Source organism: Barbus barbus (genome assembly GCF_936440315.1).
Source record: "Barbus barbus genome assembly, chromosome: 10".
Taxonomy (NCBI): domain Eukaryota; kingdom Metazoa; phylum Chordata; class Actinopteri; order Cypriniformes; family Cyprinidae; genus Barbus; species Barbus barbus.
The window spans coordinates 31,065,600-31,089,042 of record NC_136738.1 but is presented as its reverse complement, the minus strand read 5'-3'; the positions used below and the strand labels follow the sequence as shown (position 1 = coordinate 31,089,042).

Sequence of the window (23,443 nt, the reverse complement as noted above, 5' to 3'; positions counted from 1 at the left end):
GTATGACAGCTAGACAGTAATCCAGACAGGAGGAGGTGAAAAGGAAAAGGGAGTGAATTCGAGAGCGAGACAGTGTTCGTGTTGGCTGCATTTTGACAGTTTGAAAGGTAGTGCTCGACTAGCAGAGCAGAATCATCTAGTGTTTGATATGTGTCAGACGACAGATTGGAGAGTGTGTGTGTGTGCGCATGCAAATGTGTGTTTTTGTACTCATGAAAGCCTCTTAATGCGTTCTGCTTTAGCTGTCACTACAAGTGAGGAGAGCTAGTCTGGCACTCAGTAGGACTTTATAATATTTTTCAGCCTTTTGACAATATTTGTTGTATATCTTGAGATTTATGTATTTGCTCTGAAATTATTTAAAATGCACATTTTTATATATCCAGTGTGCCACTGTAGACTAGAAATGTAACATGTTTAAGAAGTAAAATACAGTAAAAACGGCTGTAGTCCAAATAGACAAATCATGTGTTATTTTCACTAAACGAACACGAGGAAGATTCATATTTAATTACAATATTACAGCAAGGATGCATTAAATTGATCAAAAGTAACAGTAAAGACATTTATAAGATTGCAAAAATTTCTATTACAAATAAATGCTGTTCTTTTCAACTTTCTATTCATCAAAGAATCCTGAAAAATCAGATGTATCACAGTTTCTACAAAAATATTGAGCAGCATAACTGTTTTCAACATTGATAATAATCAGAAATGTTTCTTGAGCAGCAAATCAGTATATTAGAATGATTTCTGAAGATCATGTGACACTGAAGACTGGAGTAATGATGATGAAAATTCAGCTTTGATCACAGAAATGAAATTTCAAATATAACACATTTTAAATAATATTCTGTTTTTACTGTATTTTTAATCAAATAAATGCAGTCTTAGTGGGCAGGAGAGACTTTAAAAATGCTGTAGTATATGTCATTCAAACATTTTATTATATGAAAAATATATTTACAAACATGTAAAATATATGCATAAGACTTGATATTGAATATTTGAGTGATTATGCAATTAAATCGTTGAATCACATTGCAGTACATTGAAAAAGACAGTTTGAACAGCAAAGGTTTTGCTGCTTTCTCTCTGAACACTCGTGCGTCTATTGACTACAAATGTGCATTAAACTCATCGTAATATTCACAATCTGCTTCGTACACTGCCAGCAAAATCATCACACATATATTGCATATTAAGTGCACCTGTCTTAATTTGACAGTGAGGTTTTGTCTCCTCTCAGTCTCAGGTGGATTGTTTCTCAAGGTTTACCCATGATTCAATGCACATTCAGCAGAGCCTCTCTAAGGTGAGCGGGGGCGGAGGTTTGCCGAAGGGTTGAAAGAGTTTCAAATAGGATGCTGACAGACACTTGAGAGAGATGTTCATATTTACTCTGACGGCAGGCCGCTGAGCTTAATCAATATTTCCATCTGAAACTACACTCTCTTGCTGAACTGGTTATTTGCTTCCTGTACTGATTTGCAGTGGCAAGCTTTACCTTTGAGGATTGGACCGAGATGTTGGAATCGAGTTTATCATTTAAACTTCAGAAGCAAAAACAGCGTTAAAGTTGCTATGTTTGATTCATTTTAGTGAATCGGTTCAAACTGTCTGTTTCACTGAATCGATTCAGAACTCTGATTCAGTTATGCATTTGCATCATCACTCAAACATGTTCATTGATGTACTGACACTGTAAAACCTGATATATGAAATAATTGTCCAATTATAATGGATAAAAAATGTGCATTTTTTTGAGTGTCATATTTGGCACGTTGGGATTTTTTGGCTCATATAGTATGATATATTGAGAATATGGAGGAAAAAGCTTCTCAGTTTTATTCTGAGGCCCAAAGTGAGCAAAATTATGCAATATTTATATGGCCTGAAGTAAGATGGAAATTCTGATGCTTTGTAATGTAAATCAATGCAATCTTTATAACAGTATAGCAGATACTTACATAACATTTGTCGTCACTCTAGAGCTCCAATAAATATGTCTTAGTAAGATGATATTTCAATGATTAAAATATAATTCAATGCAATAAAATGATTGAAAGATGAACAAATAAACGTTCCTCAAAAGCCTGATGATCATATTTGAACATGATTTTTCTAATAAATGATGTATGGATAATTATGTAAACCTAAGCCGTTCAGTCCAGTAAGTGTTCATCTTGAAATATTGCTAATATAAAAGTTATTCTTGCATTTACTTTCAATAAAATCAATAAAGATTTCACAGCGAAAAGACACGTGAAGCACAAGCTGAAGGGGATGTTTGTACAATTACACTAAAAAGCTTTTACTTGCTAAAAAAGTCAAACTATCAATCGACAGAAGGCATGTAGTAGATTTTTCAGCATCATGATACAGTTGTCACGGTGCACACACGAGGGAGGACACAGGAACACGCAGATGAGGACGTAAACTCAAATCATAGTCTTTAATGAAGACATCAAGACATGGCAGGACAAGGCAAGGCTGACACAGAGAGGAACACCGGGGAGTAACGAGTAGACCAGACGAAATCTAACAGAACAGACAGGACTATAAATACACAGGATAATCATAGATAACGAGACAAACACAGCTGAACTTATGATTACATTTAACAAGGACAGGAAACAAACCAAATATGGACACACACGGCAGAGGACTGACAACAGTAGGTTTTACAGGGTGAAAATATATGTAGGTAAATATTGGTGCATATGAATGAGAGTGATTAAATATGATGTGTGGGGAACATGCCTTGATCATTTGAACTAATAATCAGGCATTTTGTCAGGTTTCTAGTGTTTCATCTGTTGATTTGTGTGCGGTGATGACATGCACCGCAGTCGTGGAAGCCCGTTTCTTCAGGTATCAGGAGCGTCTCACAGGGAGTGTGTTGTGGTTTCTCATCAGTGTGTGGTGGCTGGATATGAGGATCCCGTGTGATGTAAAATTCATTGTGTTTCTCTCTCTCTCCACTGCAGTGCTGTGTTATTGCTGCAATATGAGCAGGATTATTGGCCCTATTGATTTGTAAGGGTGTGTGTGTGTGTGTGTGAGACTGTGTTTAACCAGTCTTCCAGTTGACCTTTTAGACCTTGGTAAGTTTGTGTGTTTGATTGTAAAGAAAAAGCCTTTAAGTGTTTGGACATGATGTCTGGAGAAAAGCATGTTTCAGTGTCTATCAAGAGCGCATGTGCAGGTGCATACTGGTCCAATGACTTCCTGCATCCCTCCTGTCTTTCTATCAAACATACTGATGTGTTATCTGAAATTTGATGACAGTGTTTAATGATGGAAAACATTTTAAATAATTATGAAACTAAATCTATTATTTTATTGTATTTTTTCATTTTTGTTTTGTTGCATTTTATTTTATTTATAATTTATTTTGCATTTTATAAAAGACATTATTTTATAGCATGACAATTTATTGAATAATTAAATGGGCTTACTCTCTTAGGCTTACTTTTTTCTGCACATTATTTATTTATTTATTTATTTTAGTCAAATGTCCCTTTCTTCTGGTACACCACTTCTGTGATTTGTTTTATTTGTAAAGCATTCGGTCTAACAACTGCGCAAATGAAAACAAATAATATAGTAATATAATAAAATGTTTTAATATTATTTATTCTTAATATAATAATATAATTTGTTGTCACTGGTATTATCAGTCTTTAAACATATTTTGAAATTACAAAAAGAGTAAGAAGAGGCTGTTCAAGTATGCACATGACAATTTGCATGCCATGTTGTTGAATTTATCTTTATTTTTTTTATTTATTTTTAAATATCATTGAGGTCATGTTTAATGTTTATATGCATAATTTTTATTTATTTTAAATACAAATTATAATATTTATTGATTAAGTCAATTAAGTCAGGTTAGTGTTTAAAATATTATTTTTCATGAGAACTGCTCAGTGAAATAATAAAGTAAAATAAAGAACAAAAATGAATAAAAAAAAAGAGATTTTAGTATTTTAATACTTAATACTTTAATAATTAGGGTAACACTTTATTTTAAGGTGTTCTTGTTACACATGCACTTACTACTATAATAAATGATGCATAATTACATGCAAGTAACCCTAATCCTAAATCTAACCATATAGTAAGTACATGTAGTTAATTAATATTATTCAAATGTATAATTACACTGTAACAAGGACACCTTAAAATAAAGTGTAACCTATTTAGATTTTAATTTCAATGCTTACAGTTTTCATGGGAGAAAAATGAACTGAATTCAAAATTTCATCAGGCAGAAAATCAACATTGTCCTCCTCAGAGAAATCTACAGGGAAAGGTTTTGGATGTATTTCATGACCTTTCCGTCTTGTCTTTCAGGAGATCACCAGTCTGCTGCCCTTCTCCAAGATCAGCCTGGATGAGTTCCCAGACAGCAAGGAGATCGGGACGGACCTTAACGCCTACATCCAGCACCGCATCAACGGCAGCCAGAACATCCTCAACAACATCTCCCTCAACGGCAAAGCAGACCCCATCATCGTGGGCAAAGTCAGCTCCCACCTCATCTCCCGCAGCCAGGGCTCGTACCTGTACCTCAAACTGACCCTTGACCTCTTTGAGAAGGGTCATCTGGTCATCAAGAGCGCCAGCTACAAGGTGGTGCCCGTCTCTCTGTCGGAGCTCTACCTGCTGCAGTGCAACATGAAGTTCATGACCAACTCTGCGTTCGAGCGCGCCGTGCCCGTTCTCAACGTGGCGCTGGCGTCCCTTCACCCCATGACGGACGAGCAGCTGTTTCAGGCGCTGAACGCGGGCAGCGAGCGAGGGGAGCTGCTGTGGGACGACTTCCAGCAGAGGATGGAGACGCTCTCGTGTTTCCTCATCAAACGCAGGGATAAGACGCGAATGTTCTGCCACCCGTCCTTCAGAGAGTGGCTGGTGTGGCGAGCGGATGGAGAGAGCTCTGACTTCCTGTGTGACCCCAGGTAAGCTCCACTGTTGTGTCTTAACAAATGCCTTGGAGGGTGGAGGAAAAAACTGCACTGAATACTGCTTTCAGCATCTACAATATAGTTAAGTACAGTAATGTTGACGTTTTATATGAATAATATAAACAAATTAATCTAATAAATAATCATAATATTTTTATTATTTATTATATGTTATTTCATATATTTTAATTTTAATAATTTAATATAAATTATTTTTTTATTTAAGTAATACATTCAAAAATTCACATATTCATGTCATAAAATTATAATAATGTTAATTATCCTATAAAAAAGGAAATATCAGTTTTTCATTTCAAAAATATATTTTAATAATAATAACACTAAAATAATAAAATAGTCATTCATTTTGAAATATTCAAAAGGCTGAAAATTTAAATATGTATATACAATATGGAGTATATTTAATATTTCCAGCCTTATCCATATATTATAGTTTATTATTATATATGTAAAAAATTTATTTGAATTAGTGCTGTAAAATGATTAATCGCATCCAAAATAAAAGTTTTTGTTCACATAATATATGTATGTGTACTGTGTATATTTATTACATATATATAAATACACACGAATGCATGTATATATTTAAGAAAAATTTATGTTTATATATTAAATATATTTATATATAAATTAAATTATATGAATATAAATATATATATATATATATATATGTAAATACATATACTGAATGTGTGTCTTTATATACATAATAAATATACACAGTACACACACATATATTATGTGAACAAAAACTTTTATTTTGGATGCGATTAATCATGATTTAATCGTTTGACAGCACTAATTTGAATATATTATAAATAATATAATTTTTAGAATTTATAATTTTGTATGCCACGCAACCATAAATTCATAATTTCAAGTAATTCCATTCCAAATAGATTAATCTAGTATAATGTTAAATGAATAATGACTCTTAATTTATCAAATGATTGAAATTCTGGATTCTCATAAATGAATCAAACTCTAATGCTTTTTTTGTTACTGAGGTTTAATTGAAATCCTCTGTTGAAACGTCTCTGTCTTTATCCTCTCATACTCATAAGTCTAATGACACGGATAAAAAGCATCGTAAAAATCCTTGCAATCTTCACAATGCTTAAATTTACATCGCCTACAATACCATTGCAAATACATTGTGAAGATTCAATCGCCCAGCTCTAATGACATTGCAGTTTAATGAAGAGCCAGTAGCTTGACTGTATTACTGAGTGTTCAAATCTGCATTTGTATGTAAGTCCAAGATCAAATTCACCCCCAGAAAGCTGAAAAATCACAAAAACCCATTTTCATTTGACTTTTATAAGAGGATGTTGTTCTCTTTTATCTCTGATCAGCTCCAGACACACAGTTGAATTTACTGACTTCATTAAAATAAGAGCAGGAGTTTCCTGGTTGGACACAGACAGCTCGTGCTCGTGTGTCTGTCTGTGTGTGAGATGCCAGATCTGTCTTCACAGTCGACTAATGAAATATCATGATCTGCTCGAGGAGATGATGAAAGCCAGTGCTGATTTAAGATGCCTGTGCAACATCCAGTTTGCTCTCATTTAATTACTTTGAAATATATTACTAGTCCAGCTTTGATAATAGACAGAAGGAGCTGAATCTTACAAAGAAAAAAAACAGGGCAATTTTTTTATTTTTTAAAGATTTTATTTATTTATACTTTTTGCATTATAGTTATCAATATTATTTTGCATTGGTCATCGTTATCTTCAAATTTGCATATTTGCAATAGGCTCATTTTACAACTCCCCTAGAGTTAAACAGTTGAGTTTTAGCTGATCTCCAGGTCTGACGGTAGCACTTTTAGCGTAGCTTAGCATAGATCATTGAATTGGATTAGACCATTAGCATCTCGTCAGAAATGACCAAAGAGTTTCGATAATTTTCCTATTTAAAACTTGACACTTCTGTAGTTACATCGTGCACTAAGACCGACGGAAAATGAAAAGTTGCGATTTTCTAGGCCGATATGGCTAGGAACTATACTCTTGTTCCGGCGCAATGATATGACGCAGCACAACTCTTGGTCATTTTGGAGCGCGATGCTAATGGTCTAATCTGATTCAATGATCTATGCTAAGCTACGTTAAAAGTGCTACCGCCAGACCCGGAGATCGGCTAAAACTCAACTGTTTATCAAAAATAATCAATGATTGGGGTGATTTTATAGGTGAGTAAATTAGCATAGAAAAATAAACAAATTACAAACATAGATAAATATAATAGAACAAAGATATAAATAAATCAGACCCGGAGATCGGCTAAAACTCAACTGTTTAACTCTAGGGGAGTTGTAAAATGAGCCTATTTCCAAAAAAAGTGGAGTGTTCCTTTAATTTGACTTTTTGACTTATTATTACTTATTATTTACTTATTATTTGTGTGTGTGTGTGTGTGTGTGTGTATAAATATTACATATACATAATACACTGATATCTAAATATTTAATAAATTATGCTGTTATAATTTATTAATATATAAATGACATATTATAATTTGTAACTTTTTTACTTATTTCTTATATATACTGTATGTGTGTAATATTTATTATAATAGGAAATATTATATAATTTATAATGCATATTATAAATTAATTTATGATTATATAATTCATAAATAATACTGTTATAATTATATTTTTTAACTTGAATACTGATTTACTGGAATACATAGATATAGAGAGATTTTTTTTTTTAGTTATAGGTAAGAAACTTAAGAAACAGCACTCATTGCTCATTTTCTAGAGATGCTGATGAGCTGTGCTGATCTTAGACTCCAGTTTATCTGTAAATCTGTTCCTTTCCTGTTCTCATTGTGGTGTGTCCGAGCGCTCTGATTGGTCCATCAGCGTCCTATTGATGACGCTCCTCCCTGAACCCTCTCCAGGTCCAGACTAGGAAAGTTGGCTCTGAAAAAGAGGGACTTCTAAAAAGTTCCCTGCCTTGTTATTCGGCTGCTGAAAGAAGGAGAAAAGAAAGGCGACGGAATGAGTTGAATGTAGAGGAGATGCAGTGCTGATCAAAGCCAGCTGCATTCATGCGTGGCCTTTTAATGAAGCTCGGTTAATTAACACCAGCGAGAGCCGGGGAAGCACTAAAGCAGCATATTCCACTCTTCTCCTGTGTTTTACAGGGGTGCCGTTCCAGACGGACCAAACGCATGCCAACACAGAGACGCTTTCACAGCCTTGCATCAAATACTACATTATACAGAGCTTTTAGTCAGAGATTTACCTCATGAGAAGCTCGTTTCATCTCAGAGATTAAAAGATTTGACCTTTAATTACATGCAATTGATCCTTCATTAAAAGTGTGGAACAAATCTAAATTTATAAAGGCAGAAACTGACATGAAAAGTGAACCAAACACTATTATTTTCACTGCATATATAATTTGGTCAGTGGTGTCCACTTGAGCTAGGAAATAAAAAGGGATATTTTTATATATCCCTTTATATGATTTTATATATCCCTTTATATGATATGATTGGAGGAGGCTTTTTACAGCTGGATTTGGCATCGGTATGTGTCTCAGTGCTGTTTCTCATCTTATTGCTTCATAAATGCATGTGTTTTTCTGCAGGAGTGGACATGCACTGATGGCCTTCATGTTGTCAAGGCAGGAGGGGAAGTTAAACAGACAGCAGACTATGGAGTTGGGACACCACATCCTGAAAGCACACATCTTCAAGGTACCTGATGCATCCATCTATCTATCTGTTAAAAATTATTGTCTGCCTTATTTTTTGTTTTCAGTTATTAAATCAAAGAGATTTTATCTTGGCGTGTCCTGTTGCATTTTTAAATGCACGTAATAAGTGAACTTACAGCAATCGCAAAGATGGAGTTTGTGTGGAGCAGTTTTATGCATGTATGCCTGTATATATTGTATTTATATGTATTTATTTAGGTCTATATACATTTATGTGTTTAAATTATATTACAAATATATTAGTGCTGTCTATCGATTTAAAAAAAACAACAATTAATCACACATTTTTTTCTGAAATTGATTAATCGCGATTAATCCCACCTAACATTAAAGTTTTGGATTATTATTTTCTATTGCAGTAATTTCACATTCAATCTTCAAACTAATATAGAAACAACATAAAGTATATGTTTAATATTTGTTTTATGCCATTTTTTTATGACTGAATGTGAGTATCACTGATACCAGTACTACTGATGTCTCTGAATTTTTATTTCCTAATATTTAACCATTAACTATAGCCATTCAACATTACAGGATAATTGAGAGCTATCAATTTAACATTTATTAGACTTAAAATACCTTCTAATTTAAGTGAACCTAAAACAAACTTCACATAAACCCATTATAATAAATGTCATACAGCTACCTATGCCCTTCAGCAAGAAAATATAGCCAAATTTAATAAAGTTATCAAACACTAAATTTTGAATTAAATAAAGATAAAGCTTAAAACTACAGAAGTTACTGATTTCCTCTTTAATTTTGTTCTTTGGTTAACAGACATCACAGCAGCTGGTTATTAGGATATTTTGACTACTACTTTAAAAACTGCCACTCCTGAACTTGATGCGGATCTGAAACTGCTTTAAATGTGGCTCATAAATAATTAATACATACATGCACAGTTTTAAGGCAGCTTTACTCTCCTTTTTTGTAACTTCATGACGACATAACTAGGACATTACATACTCATGGTTTTATTTGGGTTTGTAAATGAGACAGCACTTTAATATAGCCTAATACAGTGCTCCGGCACATTTGTGCGTGCAATTGAAGAGCACACTTTACGAGCATAGTTTAATGGCAGACAGGACAGGAAGATTCATTTTTACGGACATATGGACTGACAACATCTCATCTGACCGCAGTTCACTCTTGTTCTACTGAAGCTGCGTCGTCACTCTGTGCTCGTTTGACTCACACCTGGTGCTGAAGTGAAGTTGCGGTGCGCGTCTGAATAGTCTCCCGTTTGATGTGCTTGTAAAGATGTTCCACGTCTAAATAAATGCAATTTTTTAGCAGTTGTGAGTGTGGCGGCCAAACCCAGCCCCGTCCCTGTGTTAATTGCGTTAGATATTTTTAACACGTTGAACTGAAAAAACGAATCACCTGCTTTAGGGCTGCATGATATTGGAAAAAACTCACATTGTGATATTTTATATTTCTGCAATATATATTGCAATATGGGGGGGGGGGGGGGGCAGGCACCAGAAGACTTGAAAAGCTCTATTTGGAAAAAAATTATCAATGATTCGGGTGATTTTATAGGTGAGTAAATCAGCATAGAAATATAAACAAATTACAAACATAGATAAATGTAATAGAACAAAGATATACATAAACAGTGCTTTATATTTTTCTGGTAAGTCTAACAGTGTTCAGGTATACTGGTTGAATAATCAAATGTAAAATAACACTGCATAGTCTTCACTGTATAAATGAAGTCTAATAAATCTGTGTTAAAGCTACAAAAGTGATTTCTCTCTATATAATCATTTATATTTACCCTAACTGTGGTTTATCACACCTGAGTTCAGTTTCTCTAGCCACACCCAGGCCTGATTACTGCCACACCTGTTCACAATCAAGAAATCACTTAAATAGGACCTGCCTGACAAAGTGAAGGATCCTCAAAAGCTACACATCATGTTGAAATCCAAAGAAATTCAGGAGCAAATGAGAAAGAAAGTAATTGAGATCTATCAGTCTGGAAAAGGTTATAAAGCCATTTCTAAAGCTTTGGGACATTTACATTTACATTTATTCATTTAGCTGACGCTTTTGTCCAAAGCGACTTACAATTGCTATATATGTCAGAGGTCGCACGCCTCTGGAGCAACTAGGGGTTAAGTGTCTTGCTCAGGGACACATTGGTGTCTCACAGTGGATTCGAACCCGGGTCTCTCACACCAAAGGCATGTGTCTTATCCACTGCGCCATCACCACCAGCGAACCACAGTGAGAGCCATTATCCACAAAAGGCTCGTCTCAGATTTGCCAGAAAACATCTTGATGATCCCCAAGACTTTTGGGAAAATACTCTGTGGACTGACGAGACAAAAGTTGAACTTTTTGGAAGGTGTGTGTCCCATTACATCTGGCGTAAAAGTAACACAGCATTTCAGAAGAAGAACATCATACCAACAGTAAAATATGGTGGTGGTAGTGTGATGGTCTGGGGCTGTTTTGCTGCTTCAGGACCTGGAAGACTTGCTGTGATAAATGAACCATGAATTCAGCTGTCTACCAAAAAATCCTGAAGGACAATGTCCGGCCATCTGTTTGTGATCTTAAGCTGAAGCGAGGCTGGGTTCTGCAGCAGGACAATGATCCAAAACACACCGGCAAATCCACCTCTGAATGGCTGAAGAAAAACAAAATGAAGACTTTGGAGTGGCCTAGTCAAAGTCCTGACCTGAATCCTTTTGAGATGCTGTGGCATGACCTTTAGAAGGCGGTTCATGCTCGAAAACCCTCCAATGTGGCTGAATTACAACAATTCTGCCAAGATGAGTGGGCCAAAACTCCTCCGCAGCGCTGTAACAGACTCATTGCAAGTTATCGCAAACGCTTGATTGCAGTTGTTGCTGCTAAGGGTGGCCCAACCAGTTATTAGATTTAGGGGACAAGCACTTTTTCACACAGGGCCATGTGGGTTTGGATTTTGTTCTCCCTTCATAATAAAAAAACTTCATTTAAAAACTGCATGTTGCGTTTACTTGTGTTATCTTTGATTAACGTCAGAGTAGCGCTAATAACATTAGCACGTATGTTCGTCAGAGTAGCGCTAATAACATTAGCACGTATGTTCGTCAGAATAGCGCTAATAACATTAGCACGTATGTTCGTCAGAGTAGCGCTAATAACATTAGCACGTATGTTAACGTGTGTGCAAACTGTGTGTGAGGGAGAGAGAGCGGGAGAGATAGAGTATGTGCTTTCCATGCATAATAAAGCGTAATTTTGTAGCAAAAACATGAATATAATCTGTCATATCCTTTTGTTTACTATGTTTACTTGTTTGGCCAGTGTCGTTGTGGGTTTTGGTTCTTTTGCTGTTTTAGGCTGTAAGGACATTTGAAATAACGCAAATCATTTGGCGAAGTGATATGGACATGTAGTGTGCTGCCTGTGCGTTTCCCTGAAAATAATTGCACACCTTAGACCGTTCGTCAGCCAATCAACGGCTCTGTAGTATAAACATCTATAATATTGATTTCTATATCTATGATGTGATATTGGTAATACTGTATATGTGCGTGCTCTTTTGCAGGGTCTGAGTAAGAAGACCGGTGTGTCATCCAGTGTTCTTCAAGCCTTATGGATCAGCTGCAGTACTGATGGTCTTTCTGCTGCTTTGGCTTCCCTTAGGAACCTCTATACACCCAATGTCAAGGTCAGCACATACTGTCTTTCAGCAGTCTTGCTTCCAGATGTTTTTCCCCATTCATGTTCTCCATAGACATTTCAAAATGTCACTTTTAGACTGTCTGTAGCTGTCTTCCTCATATAATATATGCTGTTGATGTGTAACTGTTTCTAAGTACACTGATGATTCATAGAGAACCAATTAGAATGTAGAGTTTCTCACTGACCTTTGACCCCTTCGAGGAGTCCTGCTGCCTGTTGAATGACATTACAGCTCCCTGTGCAAGCGTTTATAATGAGATGTCATCATTAGGACTGCTGAAGTCCAGCGTTCAGACACATCACTTAATTTATTCAGTAATATGTGTGTATTATAAATGTGAATGAATTTCAAGAAGAGACCTGGGCACTGATGAGTTTGATAGCAGCAGGACAGTTTCTCATTACTGTAATGCAAAACAGTGTTATGATTATGTATTGATCAAACATTAAAATCCGCTGTTAATTGTCAGATTAGTGCTGCATCACTCCATCAATTTGACCTGAAGATTATAAAAAGATAAATGCTGGAAAGAAGACTGGGCATTTTAAGTAATTATCAAACTCTTTTAGATTTAGTGTTAATTGAATAATCTTAAATTCATTTTAAAGAGTAAAGTCGTCCAGATGATTCCTCTGAGCTGGACTTGTGTAATACAGGACGAATGCTGTCCTGAGACTCCAGAGCAATTATCAGTTGGATGGATTTTAGCTTAAAGCGAAAGTGGTTTTATTTTCATCCCGATCTATTAACATTCATAACATCCTCTACTTGTCCTTCGTGGTTTTTCCTCGCAGCACAGGTTTATGTGCTGCTTCTTTTGAACGCTGAGGACTGAAAACACACATTGCTCATAATGACAAATGCACTGAACACTCTGGTTTTCTATATTCCAATTTTTTATTTTTTTTTGGCCTCCATCCAGATCACATTTCACCACTAAATTAACAGAAAATAATTTAATAAATAATACATGTATTTATTTTTCCCTCCAAAATCAACTCTAAAAAGGAATAAAAATAAGAAATAATATTTATTTATTTAGAATTTCACTCAAAAATTAACCGAAAAAATTTGTTTTTGTTTAGAATTTCACTCCAAAATCAACAGAAAACAAATAAAAAAAAATAAAAAGTAAGGCATTATATTTATTTATTTATTTGGCATTTAAGATTTGCATGAAAATAACATTTTCATAATAATTAAGTACATTTACCCTACAAATCAGAATTGCAATAATGCGTCCACTTTTTTGCGTTTTAACACAATAAATCTACTGTAATACAGTGCTTTATTTGAATCACCATAAATGAAAGGCGGTACAGTAGATACTATTATATGTACAAATATGATAAATATTATAAATACAACTTATTGTAGGGTTTCTTTGTATGTGTTACAGTTTTGTATGTGCTGTATTTGTGGTTCTGTTTTGTTTTTATTTGGAATTTTGGAGAGAGAGAAATTGCTTAAATGTCATAAAACTTAAAAAATCCTAAAATAGTTTTAATTTTTAGTGCTATATATAATTAATTTATATAAAATTATATATAACATAGTAAAATTCTCTACTGCCACAATCAGCTAATTTTTTATTTATTTTTTTCATAAGCAGCTATGGATTTATTTTTTGGCTCATAACTTTTGAGCTAATTATTTTCTCTCCTCGTCTCGTGTTGATTAAACATGGTGTTTTCTGCAACAACAGTTTTTCTCTTCTCAGTGTAAATAAGTTGTCTGTGAACTCGTTAAAAAGCTCTCAGTGAATGTTAGTCGAGTTTGGCACTGTAATTGCTGCATACAGCTGTATTTTGTATTTATCTTTCGCCTCTTCTTCTCCGTCTGTCTCTCTCTTCCTCAAGGTGGTATCTAAACATTCTCATGTGGTTTTGGTAAATAAAACAAATTTAATTTCCAAGCGCTCTCGGGCCTCTGAGGCCATGCAGCCGCTGCTGATTAAACGTTTGTTATTCATACGCTTATCAAAAGCAGAATCCAGGCTGATTAATGACTGGGACACAATGGGCGCCGGAGCACTTAATGAGCCCGTGAATTGTGATCGGCATGCTTTACCAATCAGCAGTTTGTTCTTAGTGAACTTTAAACACAGGATGAGGCATTGTATTACAAAGAAAGACACAATGTGAGGGCTGGAGGAAGATAAATGACAAGCGACAGCTCTAAACGACAGTTCAAATGCTGCAAATCACTCTCGATTTAAGGGATTTTGTGAATCGAGAATGATGTCTTTTGTTCTTGATTCAGACACAGTTTGAGCTCTCCAGCATCGTTTGTCAGTCTCTGAACTGTCTCGTGTGTGTCTGTAGGTGAGCCGTCTGCTGATGCTGGGTGGAGCGAATGCTAACTATCGTACGGAGGTGTTGAACAACGCTCCGGTCCTCTGCGTCCAGGCTCACCTGGGCCATCAGGAAATGGTCAGCCTGCTGCTGGAGTTCGGAGCAAGCGTGGACGTGCTTTCAGAGAACGGCATGAGTTCCTTGTGTTACTCAGCGGCCGCTGGTCATCTGGGGCTGGTCAGTCTTCTCTGTAAGAAAGGAGCCAAGGTCAGTGCAGATATAGATTTTTTTTTGGACTCTCTGATACCTTTTTTTCAGGATTCTTTGAGTAAAAAGTTAAAAAGAACAGCATTTATTGAAAATAAAAATCTTTTGTGTATATATACACCACCATTCAAAAGTTTGGGGTCAGTACGTGTTTTTCTTTTTCTTTCTTTATTTGAAAGAAATTAATACTTTTATTTGCCAAGAATATGTTACGTTGATAAAAAAAAAAATTATATTTTGAATAAATGCTGTTTATTCATCAAAGAATCCTGAAAAAATGTCACAATAAATAAATAAATATTTAAATAAAATATTAAGCACCACATCTGTTTAATAATAAATATTATTAGAATGATTTTTGAAGGATCATGTGACACTGGAGACTGAAGTAATGATGCTGAAAATTCAGTTTTGGTCACAGGAATAAATGTAATTTTAATATATATTCAAATAGAAAACAGTTATTTTAAATTATAAAATATTTTCACAACTTTTACTGTTTTTACTGTATTTTTGATCAAATACATTTGATGAGCAGAAGAGACTTCTAGTGGTGCATACATTTATATTTATAATATATATTTATACTTTATTTTATAAACATAAATACAAATATCTTTAATTTATGAGCATTTTGTATGATTATGTATGTTTACAATAAAATTTTTGTATGATTATTAAACTATAATTTATAGGGGTGTAAGAAAATATCGATACACGTGAGTATCGCGATATTTTGTTTGGCGATACTGTATCGATTCTATATTTTATTCTATAAACGGAATATCAATATTTAAAAACATAGAAGATTCATGGCAGTTGTTTCGTTTTGAGTTCATATCCCGACCGCTAGTCTTCATCTCTGAACTTAAACAGTGACAGGAAATACTAGCATCAGGGCACGTCACTAATGTTAGCGTTAATATAGTTCGCTGCCAGTAATGGAGGATGAAAGAATAGTTCCAGCTCTCGTTTCGGTGTACAAAGCTGAAGTGTGGCACCATTTGGGCTTTTGTGGTAATGTCCGCCCCGGGACCGCGGCGCGAGCGCAGCATCGGTTCTGCTGCTTGCCGCGTCCCGAGTTGAAGAGTCTTTGCGTGGGGCGCGGCGGGCGGTAGAGTCGCCACGCGGCTGCAGCTTTCTCTCGTGTTGGGGGTGTTTTGTGCAGCTGCAAGCACTTTATTTTTCATTGATATTAAGCAGATGTCATTTTTTTGTTCAGATCAAATGTTATGACATTGCATGTCACAATTGTAAACTTAAACTGTGAACCTTTAAAGTAGAGTCTATAAATATATATTTTTATCTTTTTATAAAATACATTTTATACATACATTTAACTAAAGAATCATGCAAGCACTTGAATATTTCCCCCTTTACTCGTACTGCACAAAAAATGGTTCAATAATGTTGAATGTTATAGGGACTGATTATTGCAAATGCAGATCCCAGTGTGTTCTGGTTAAACTATTTTTATTTATTTATTTTTTACTAAGGTCTGCATATGGTAGTAGTAACGCACTCATCCCACTATATGCACACTAGACACTTTCTATGAACACTCCCTGCTACAAAGACTCAATAAAAAATAATGTTTACTTGAGCATTGCACTACAAATCTTTTTGCGCTATGCGCTGCTTCCCACAAAATCTCTCTTTAATCTGCATAACAATTTCTATCCTTTTGCATAATTTCATGTACAGTATATATGTAAAGTTCTTGTACAGTCTCAGTTTGTGTATGTCTAGGCAACTAGGTATACTAGTTATAGTATATGTATAGTCAGATTTTTTTATTTGTTTTATTTTTCTCTTATACTTGCATTGTTGTATGTTTATCTTATGTTTAACTAGTATGTAGCACCGTGGTCCTGCGAGACATGACATTTCGTTCCACTATATGTCCACACATGTAGCAGAATGACAATAAAGCTCAACTTGAACTTGATGGTGGTGTGTTCTTGCCAGCTTTCCTAATGCCAGCTTTCCTAAAAAATATATATCCTGTTCCTAAAATAAGACATATCCCAATATATCGCCTTGTTTACAGTATCGCAATATATCGTATCGCAACCCCTATATCGTGATATGTATCGTATCGCCAGATTCTTGCCAATACACAGCCCTAATAATTTACAATGTCAAGATGAAGTGTCTTTAAAAATCCATTTTACTTTTTGAGTGAAACAAGATATTCCATCAAGAAAATTATTAGACATGACTTTATTTTATCTGTTCAATTGATTGAATCTGCAAATGTGGCATTGGAAATAATATGCACCAATAAAACACTGACAATAACGTGTATAAAGCAGTGTTATTTTATTGTATAATTTAAATACTATTATAGTTTTTGTTAATATTTTGAATTAGATTTACGTTTTTTGGGTTCACTTTATTTGGCATTAAAGTTTTAGTAATTTTGTTCTGTGTTTTGTCATTTTTATATATAATATAAATGTCTATATAGTTTTTATTAATTGTTATTTAATAGTATATTTTATTACTTCAAGTTAAACTAAACAAAAATTAGAAATATTGCCTTGGCAACTAGCTGAAATAAAATGTTAATTTTTTTAAATATATCAGTTAATGTTTATTTTATTTCAAGGAATGGAAATATGTTTTTATGATTTTAGTTTTAGTTAACCCTGGTATTAAGAAATGAAACAGGATCTTGTTTTTGATCAATCTTTTCAGTTTTTGATGTTGTGGTTTGTGGTCAGGTGGATCACGTGGACAAGAGCGGCCAGTGTGCGCTGGTGCATGCGGCCCTGCGGGGTCATTCAGAGGTCATCGAGTGTCTGCTGGAGCTGAGCTGGAGCACTGAGGGTCAACAGGACCTGAGTCTGAAGAACAAAGCCCTGCAGCAGGGGCTCATCGCGGCCTGCAGTATGGGACACATTCATGTGAGCTCACACACACACACACTTTTTCTATTACGGTGCAACATTTACAGGGGCATTTTTTACTTTTATGAGGGCAATTTGTTTTTCTAATGTTTTTCACTTAAAAATGTGTAGTGTGTCACAAATTTGTCAAATGCTTCAGCATCACATACAAAAGCAGCTGTAAATAATGCACAAGATGCACAATAAATCATCTGTTAGAATGCAGTTTATTATGAATATATAGCTCTATACTGTCAGCCATAGCAGTAGATTTGATTTATTCACTTATACACATTTCAGTGTTTTCAGAGCTGATTTTAGTTCGTTTTTTTCCATTTTAACTGTCTAACAGTAGCATGCGCGAAAACAATCACACTATTATTAAAACTGATATATTACAAAATATGTCAAATGTAGTTTTTTTAAACCAATAGGAATTTATTCTAATATCTGAGACATTTCCATCACCATCGATGTCATTTGGGGTTAAGCCTTGGTTATTTTCTGATCCTAGTGCGTCCACATACACAGGCTCACATATTTGCACACTTCAACAGAGTTTATGGGGATGTATGTGCAGTGAACACAAGACTCAGGCCTTGAAGTATAATAAATCATATAGATGTTGTAAGGATGCGGTTGCCGTGGGAGAACAGCCATAGCAACACGCTGGTCTATAAGGTCAAGCTGTTTGAGCCTTTAAAGGAACGGAGGGAAGAAGCTCTTGTGTTTGATTTTGCATTAAGATTGTTCCAGCACCAGCGCTTCAGTCTGAACTTATTCATTCAACTTCCTGTTGATCGACCCAGATAGTCTCATTGTTATTGTTATTGTCTTTCCAGTAGTGGGTGAAATGAGCAAATTAATCAGCCATGAAACTGTTAGTTTTATTAAATATATTTCTTTGTCCTTATGACACTATTTCAATTTTTTCCTTGCATTTTTCCTTGTTTTTGTAAACAGCGTAAATGTTTTAGCAACGACAGTGATATTTTATAAACATTGATACACATAGTTTTTGTTAATATTTTCAGTTAGATTTTGTTTTTATATTTTCAGTTTTCTCTATAATTTGTTTAATTTACATTTTGTTGTGTTTGTCATTTTTAGTAAGGTTTTTTTTAATAATTTTACCAGTTTTTATGTTTTTATTTATTTATTTATTTTAGTATGAAAATAAGAAATGTTGCCTAGGCTAATAGCTGAAATAAAGTAAGTTATATATATTTATATACAGTGCCCTCCAAAAGTACTGGAACAGTAAAGACAAAATTGCTCTGTTGGCTGTGGAGTCAAGACATTTGCAAATATGATTAAAAGATGAATATGAGACAAAACTACAGAATGTCACATTTTATTATTGGGTGATTCAACACATAGATGTTTTACCAGCTAAGAAGTTCAGCACTTTTAGAGTTTCATCCCTCTATCTGATGTTGATGCTCTGACAATCTACTGTCCTCAGGAGACTTTGACACAGAATTACAGATGCTACACAGCAAGATGCAAACCTCTGACCAGCACCAAACATAGAAAGACAAGATTAGAGTTTGCAAAAAAGCACAAAGGTGAGCCAGAAGAGTTTTGAAACTGTGTTTATGGACCGATGAGACAAAGATGACCCTTTATCTAAGTGAAGGGAAAGCAATGATCCCAAGCATACAGCCTCATCTGTAAAGCATGGTGGAGGTGGTGTCATGGCATGGGCATGCATGGCTGTTTCTGGAACAGGCTCTCTCAACTTTACCGATGACTTAATGTATGATGACAGTAGCAGAATGAATTTGGAAGGGTACAAAACCATCTTGCCTACCAATATTCAAGAAAATGCTACCAGATTCATTGGGAAGTGCTTCATATTGCATCAGGACAATGACCCAAAACACCCTGCCAGTTCAGTCAAGGAATCTATAAGAGCAAAGAAATGGAAAGTCTTAGATTGCCCAAGTCTATCTCCAGATTTAAATCTGATTGAACATGAATTTCAGCAGCTGAAGAGGAGAGGAAAGGCAGAAACTCCCCAAAACAAGCAAGTCTTCAAATCTTTTATATCTGCCTTATGTTCAACTGTCCCAATACTTCTGCTCACATCAATGAGTGGGATGAACTCTAAAAGTGCTGTTCTTTTTATTTGGTAAAACATGTATGTGTTGAATCACCCAATAATAAAATGTGACATTCTGTAGTTTTCTCTCATATTCATCTTTTAATCATATTTGCAAATGTCTTGACTCCACAGCCAACAGAGCAATTTTGTCTTTACTGTCTCAATACTTTTGGAGGGCACTGTATATATATATTATTTCAGTTAATGATTTTGTTTCGAGTAACAACAATGCTTTTTTATGGTTTTGTTTTAGTTAAATATAATAACTCTGAGCGACCGTCAGACTCTCGTTCTTAAAATCCATTTTAATCATGTAACATGTTGTAGTTGCTCATTAAATTCCCAGCCACTGGAGAGTAACTTCAGCAAAGCCAATTTTTACCCACATATGGCGTTTAAGGACCCTGGTTTCAGCCCGTATTGGATTCTTCATTTGCTGTTCTGTTCTAATATTGCATTTGATTGATGTGCGCTGGTGTTTTGGCAGGTGCTGGAAGGCTTGTTGACGTTGAATAATGAACTGGAGGTGCAGATTGATGCCCACGACACACTGTGGGGCGAAACAGGTATGTTCAGTTCTTCATGTTTGTATCTCTCGTCTCTCTCATAGTGTCATTATTTCTGTTCCATTAGGAGTCAGTCAATCAGGTTGCCAATTGCAGTCTGTGGGAAGCTTACAGTAAATTGTGGGTGTCTGTAGTTGTTTTGTCAGAAAATACATAATCAGAAACAAGCTATGGGATAAGGTGCACGATCTTAGTATTTTCATTCTGTTGGCTCAAAATCTGCAAATATCTAGGGTAATTAAATGTAACAAATCATGTAAAAATGAATCTTTTTTTAATTTGAAAATTAAACTTCATTTTATCAGACTTTGATAATTGCCTTACACTTTTTATTGTTTTTATTCCCTATCACATAGTTTAGTAATCATTGAAGATTAAAAGCTTAAAAAAAATCTAAATTCATCCTATTAAAACCATTTTAAAATCAGACATTGCATGACCATGGAAATAGTACTTTTAATATTTTAGTGGGGGTGTCAAATGACAAATTTTACTATAATATTTACAATCAAAGTGATGATATAGTCAGAACATCCAGTAGTGTGGGTTTTCCAGCATGTACTCACTGGACCTCTGTTTCTCGTAAATACTACTGTGTATTGTGCACATTATTTTTTGACAGACATCCATGTTGTGATATTGAAATGATGTTGATTTTGAAAACAGAAGTTAATTATTTACATCTAAGCCAGCCAGTATTCAGTGAAGTGTTAGATGCCCATGAGTGTGTTATGTCAGAAAGTTTTTGACCGAATGTTTGATTGTAGGGTATTATATATTATTTAGGGTATTATTAATGTACTTTATATAAGAGTGAAGGGTGATGCATCTAACACTGGCCTCAAAACTTCTCTAGTGATAAATCATTAGTGATTTATATAGTCTCTTTAGGTTAATCACTAAAAATCCAGCATTTGTGAGCAGACGTCTCAGTGCCGATATTGCAAGATAAGCTGTTATTGTGGTCTCTGGTGCTGTTTGAAGGGGTTTGTGACAGACTAGCGCTGTGACGAGTGACTCAGCGGTCTTCATCAGTGTGTGTGCAGTCTGATGCCGCTCTACATTATGATTATTCGATGCAGTTTAAGGTTTGTCTGCTGTAGATTGTGAGTTTGAGATGTGGCTGCAGTCACAAGTCCATTAAGGTCAGACGTGGGCATTCATCTCATTTAATTACACAGCTCCGCATCCGGTGTGACCTTCACTGGCTTTATGTGCCACTGTAAAGGAAGAGAAACTGCTATATTGTATGTATTGTGAGATGGAGGGAGAAATTAAATGAATTATCCAGAAGAGATTGACTCTTCAAAAACTATGTGCATCTCAGCGGTTTAAAAACCGGCGAAAGATAAATACAAGACCTTGAACTAACAAGTTCATCGTCACTTTAATGGCCTTTTATGATAACTGTTTTATTATTTAATTGGTACATTTATGGTGCAACTTGCATTGCATTTATGGTACACATACTGTATGTAGGTGGTCTGGTCATGTGTTTAAATGCATTCATCCATCTGAAGTTGTAGAAGTTTGTAGTTTAGTTTCAGGAAGAGCTCTGTTTTCAACGAGGAGGAGTTTTGAGATCGAAAGCTACAGTATGATTTATCGCACAGAGATGTCAAGCATATTTTGTTTCCTCATCACGAGGCCACACAGAAACACATGTATATCTCAGCATCATGTATGTGTTTGTGGTGTGTGTGGATTGAGGAAGTCTACAGAATGTTAAAGCAAAACAGGCCTTTCCCCGGGCAGCTGTTCACCTCCGAAAACCTGAAACAAGATACTTTCTCACTTAACATGAGTTCTCCTTCAGCTTTCGAGTAATTATTATATCAATTATTTAAATTTCCAGGCATGAGAAGTCGTGGAATTTTTTTTTGAAAAATTATTGAAATTTATTTTTATTTTTTTTACATTTATATTTCTTTTTTTTTTTTTTCCTTTTTTTTTATTATATATATATTCTTTTTTTATGGATTTTTATAAAAATTTATAAATCCATTCATTCCTTTCACTATGCATTTCCAGGCCTGGAAAAATCATGAAAATTTATTAAAATGTTAAATACGTATCTAGATATAAATGTAGCTCTAAAATATTTATTGGCTAAAGATTGTTTTTTGACAGTGCTAATCTTTGTAAAATTATTATTTTTTAAATCAGCACCAGAAGAGCAGAGATGTTAATTTCTTCTGAGTGCTCTTTTGTTCTTTAATCTTCAGACCGGGATCAAACCTCTCTGGTCCTGAACCCGTACGGGTCCCGCTAACAAACAGAGCTCAGATGAAGGTCACTTCCATTATCAGACCTCCAAACACGTCTTTGCCTTGTGTTTCCCCTCTCCAGCGCTCTGAATTCAGCGGATCCATTATAAAAGGATTTGGGAGGAACTCAGAGTTTTATTCTGTTCAGATGTGTATTTCCCTGAGTGAACTTTGTCAGTGTGTTGGACTTTTGTTTTTGTGTCATTGATCATCAATGCTGAATGCTTTTTTAGTGAAAACATGATGATGCAATGAAATGTGTGGCTGAATTTTATTCCGCTGATTGCAGAGGGTCCTTCATTTGACTAATTTGACATATGTTCTTTAATTCTCATTTGTTCTTTAAAGGTCCTGTGACATGCTGTTTTTTGGATGCTTTTATATAGGCCTAAGTGGTCCCTAGTACTGTATCTGAAGTCTCGTTCCCGAAATTCAGCCTTGGTGCAGAATTTCAGCCACTACGAGCCAGTCCCAAAATGAGCTTTCCTTAGGACGAGCCATTTCTGTGTCTGTAGCTTTAAATGCTAATGAGGAGGAGAGAGGCGGGGCAAGGTGGAGGGTGGGTGTGGCCTGCAGCTTGCGGCCACGGTACCATGTGCTAATGTTGACAGTGGATGTCTCGCAAT

At 35.1% G+C, this 23,443-nt stretch overlaps 1 protein-coding gene across 4 annotated transcripts in view; it reads left to right on the top strand.

Moving 5' to 3' along the window:
* Positions 1-23,443, top strand: part of LOC306876487 (protein TANC1-like) — a 173,552-nt gene that overhangs the window by 137,639 nt on the left and 12,470 nt on the right. For all 4 annotated transcript variants that reach the window (XM_079427697.1, XM_079427695.1, XM_079427698.1 and 1 more), the window contains 6 exons: positions 4,360-4,967; positions 8,603-8,711; positions 12,288-12,410; positions 14,750-14,986; positions 17,713-17,895; positions 20,472-20,550. In XM_079427697.1, the coding sequence (XP_079283823.1) occupies positions 4,360-4,967; positions 8,603-8,711; positions 12,288-12,410; positions 14,750-14,986; positions 17,713-17,895; positions 20,472-20,550 (1,339 nt within the window). The remainder of the gene's footprint in view (positions 1-4,359; positions 4,968-8,602; positions 8,712-12,287; positions 12,411-14,749; positions 14,987-17,712; positions 17,896-20,471; positions 20,551-23,443) is intronic.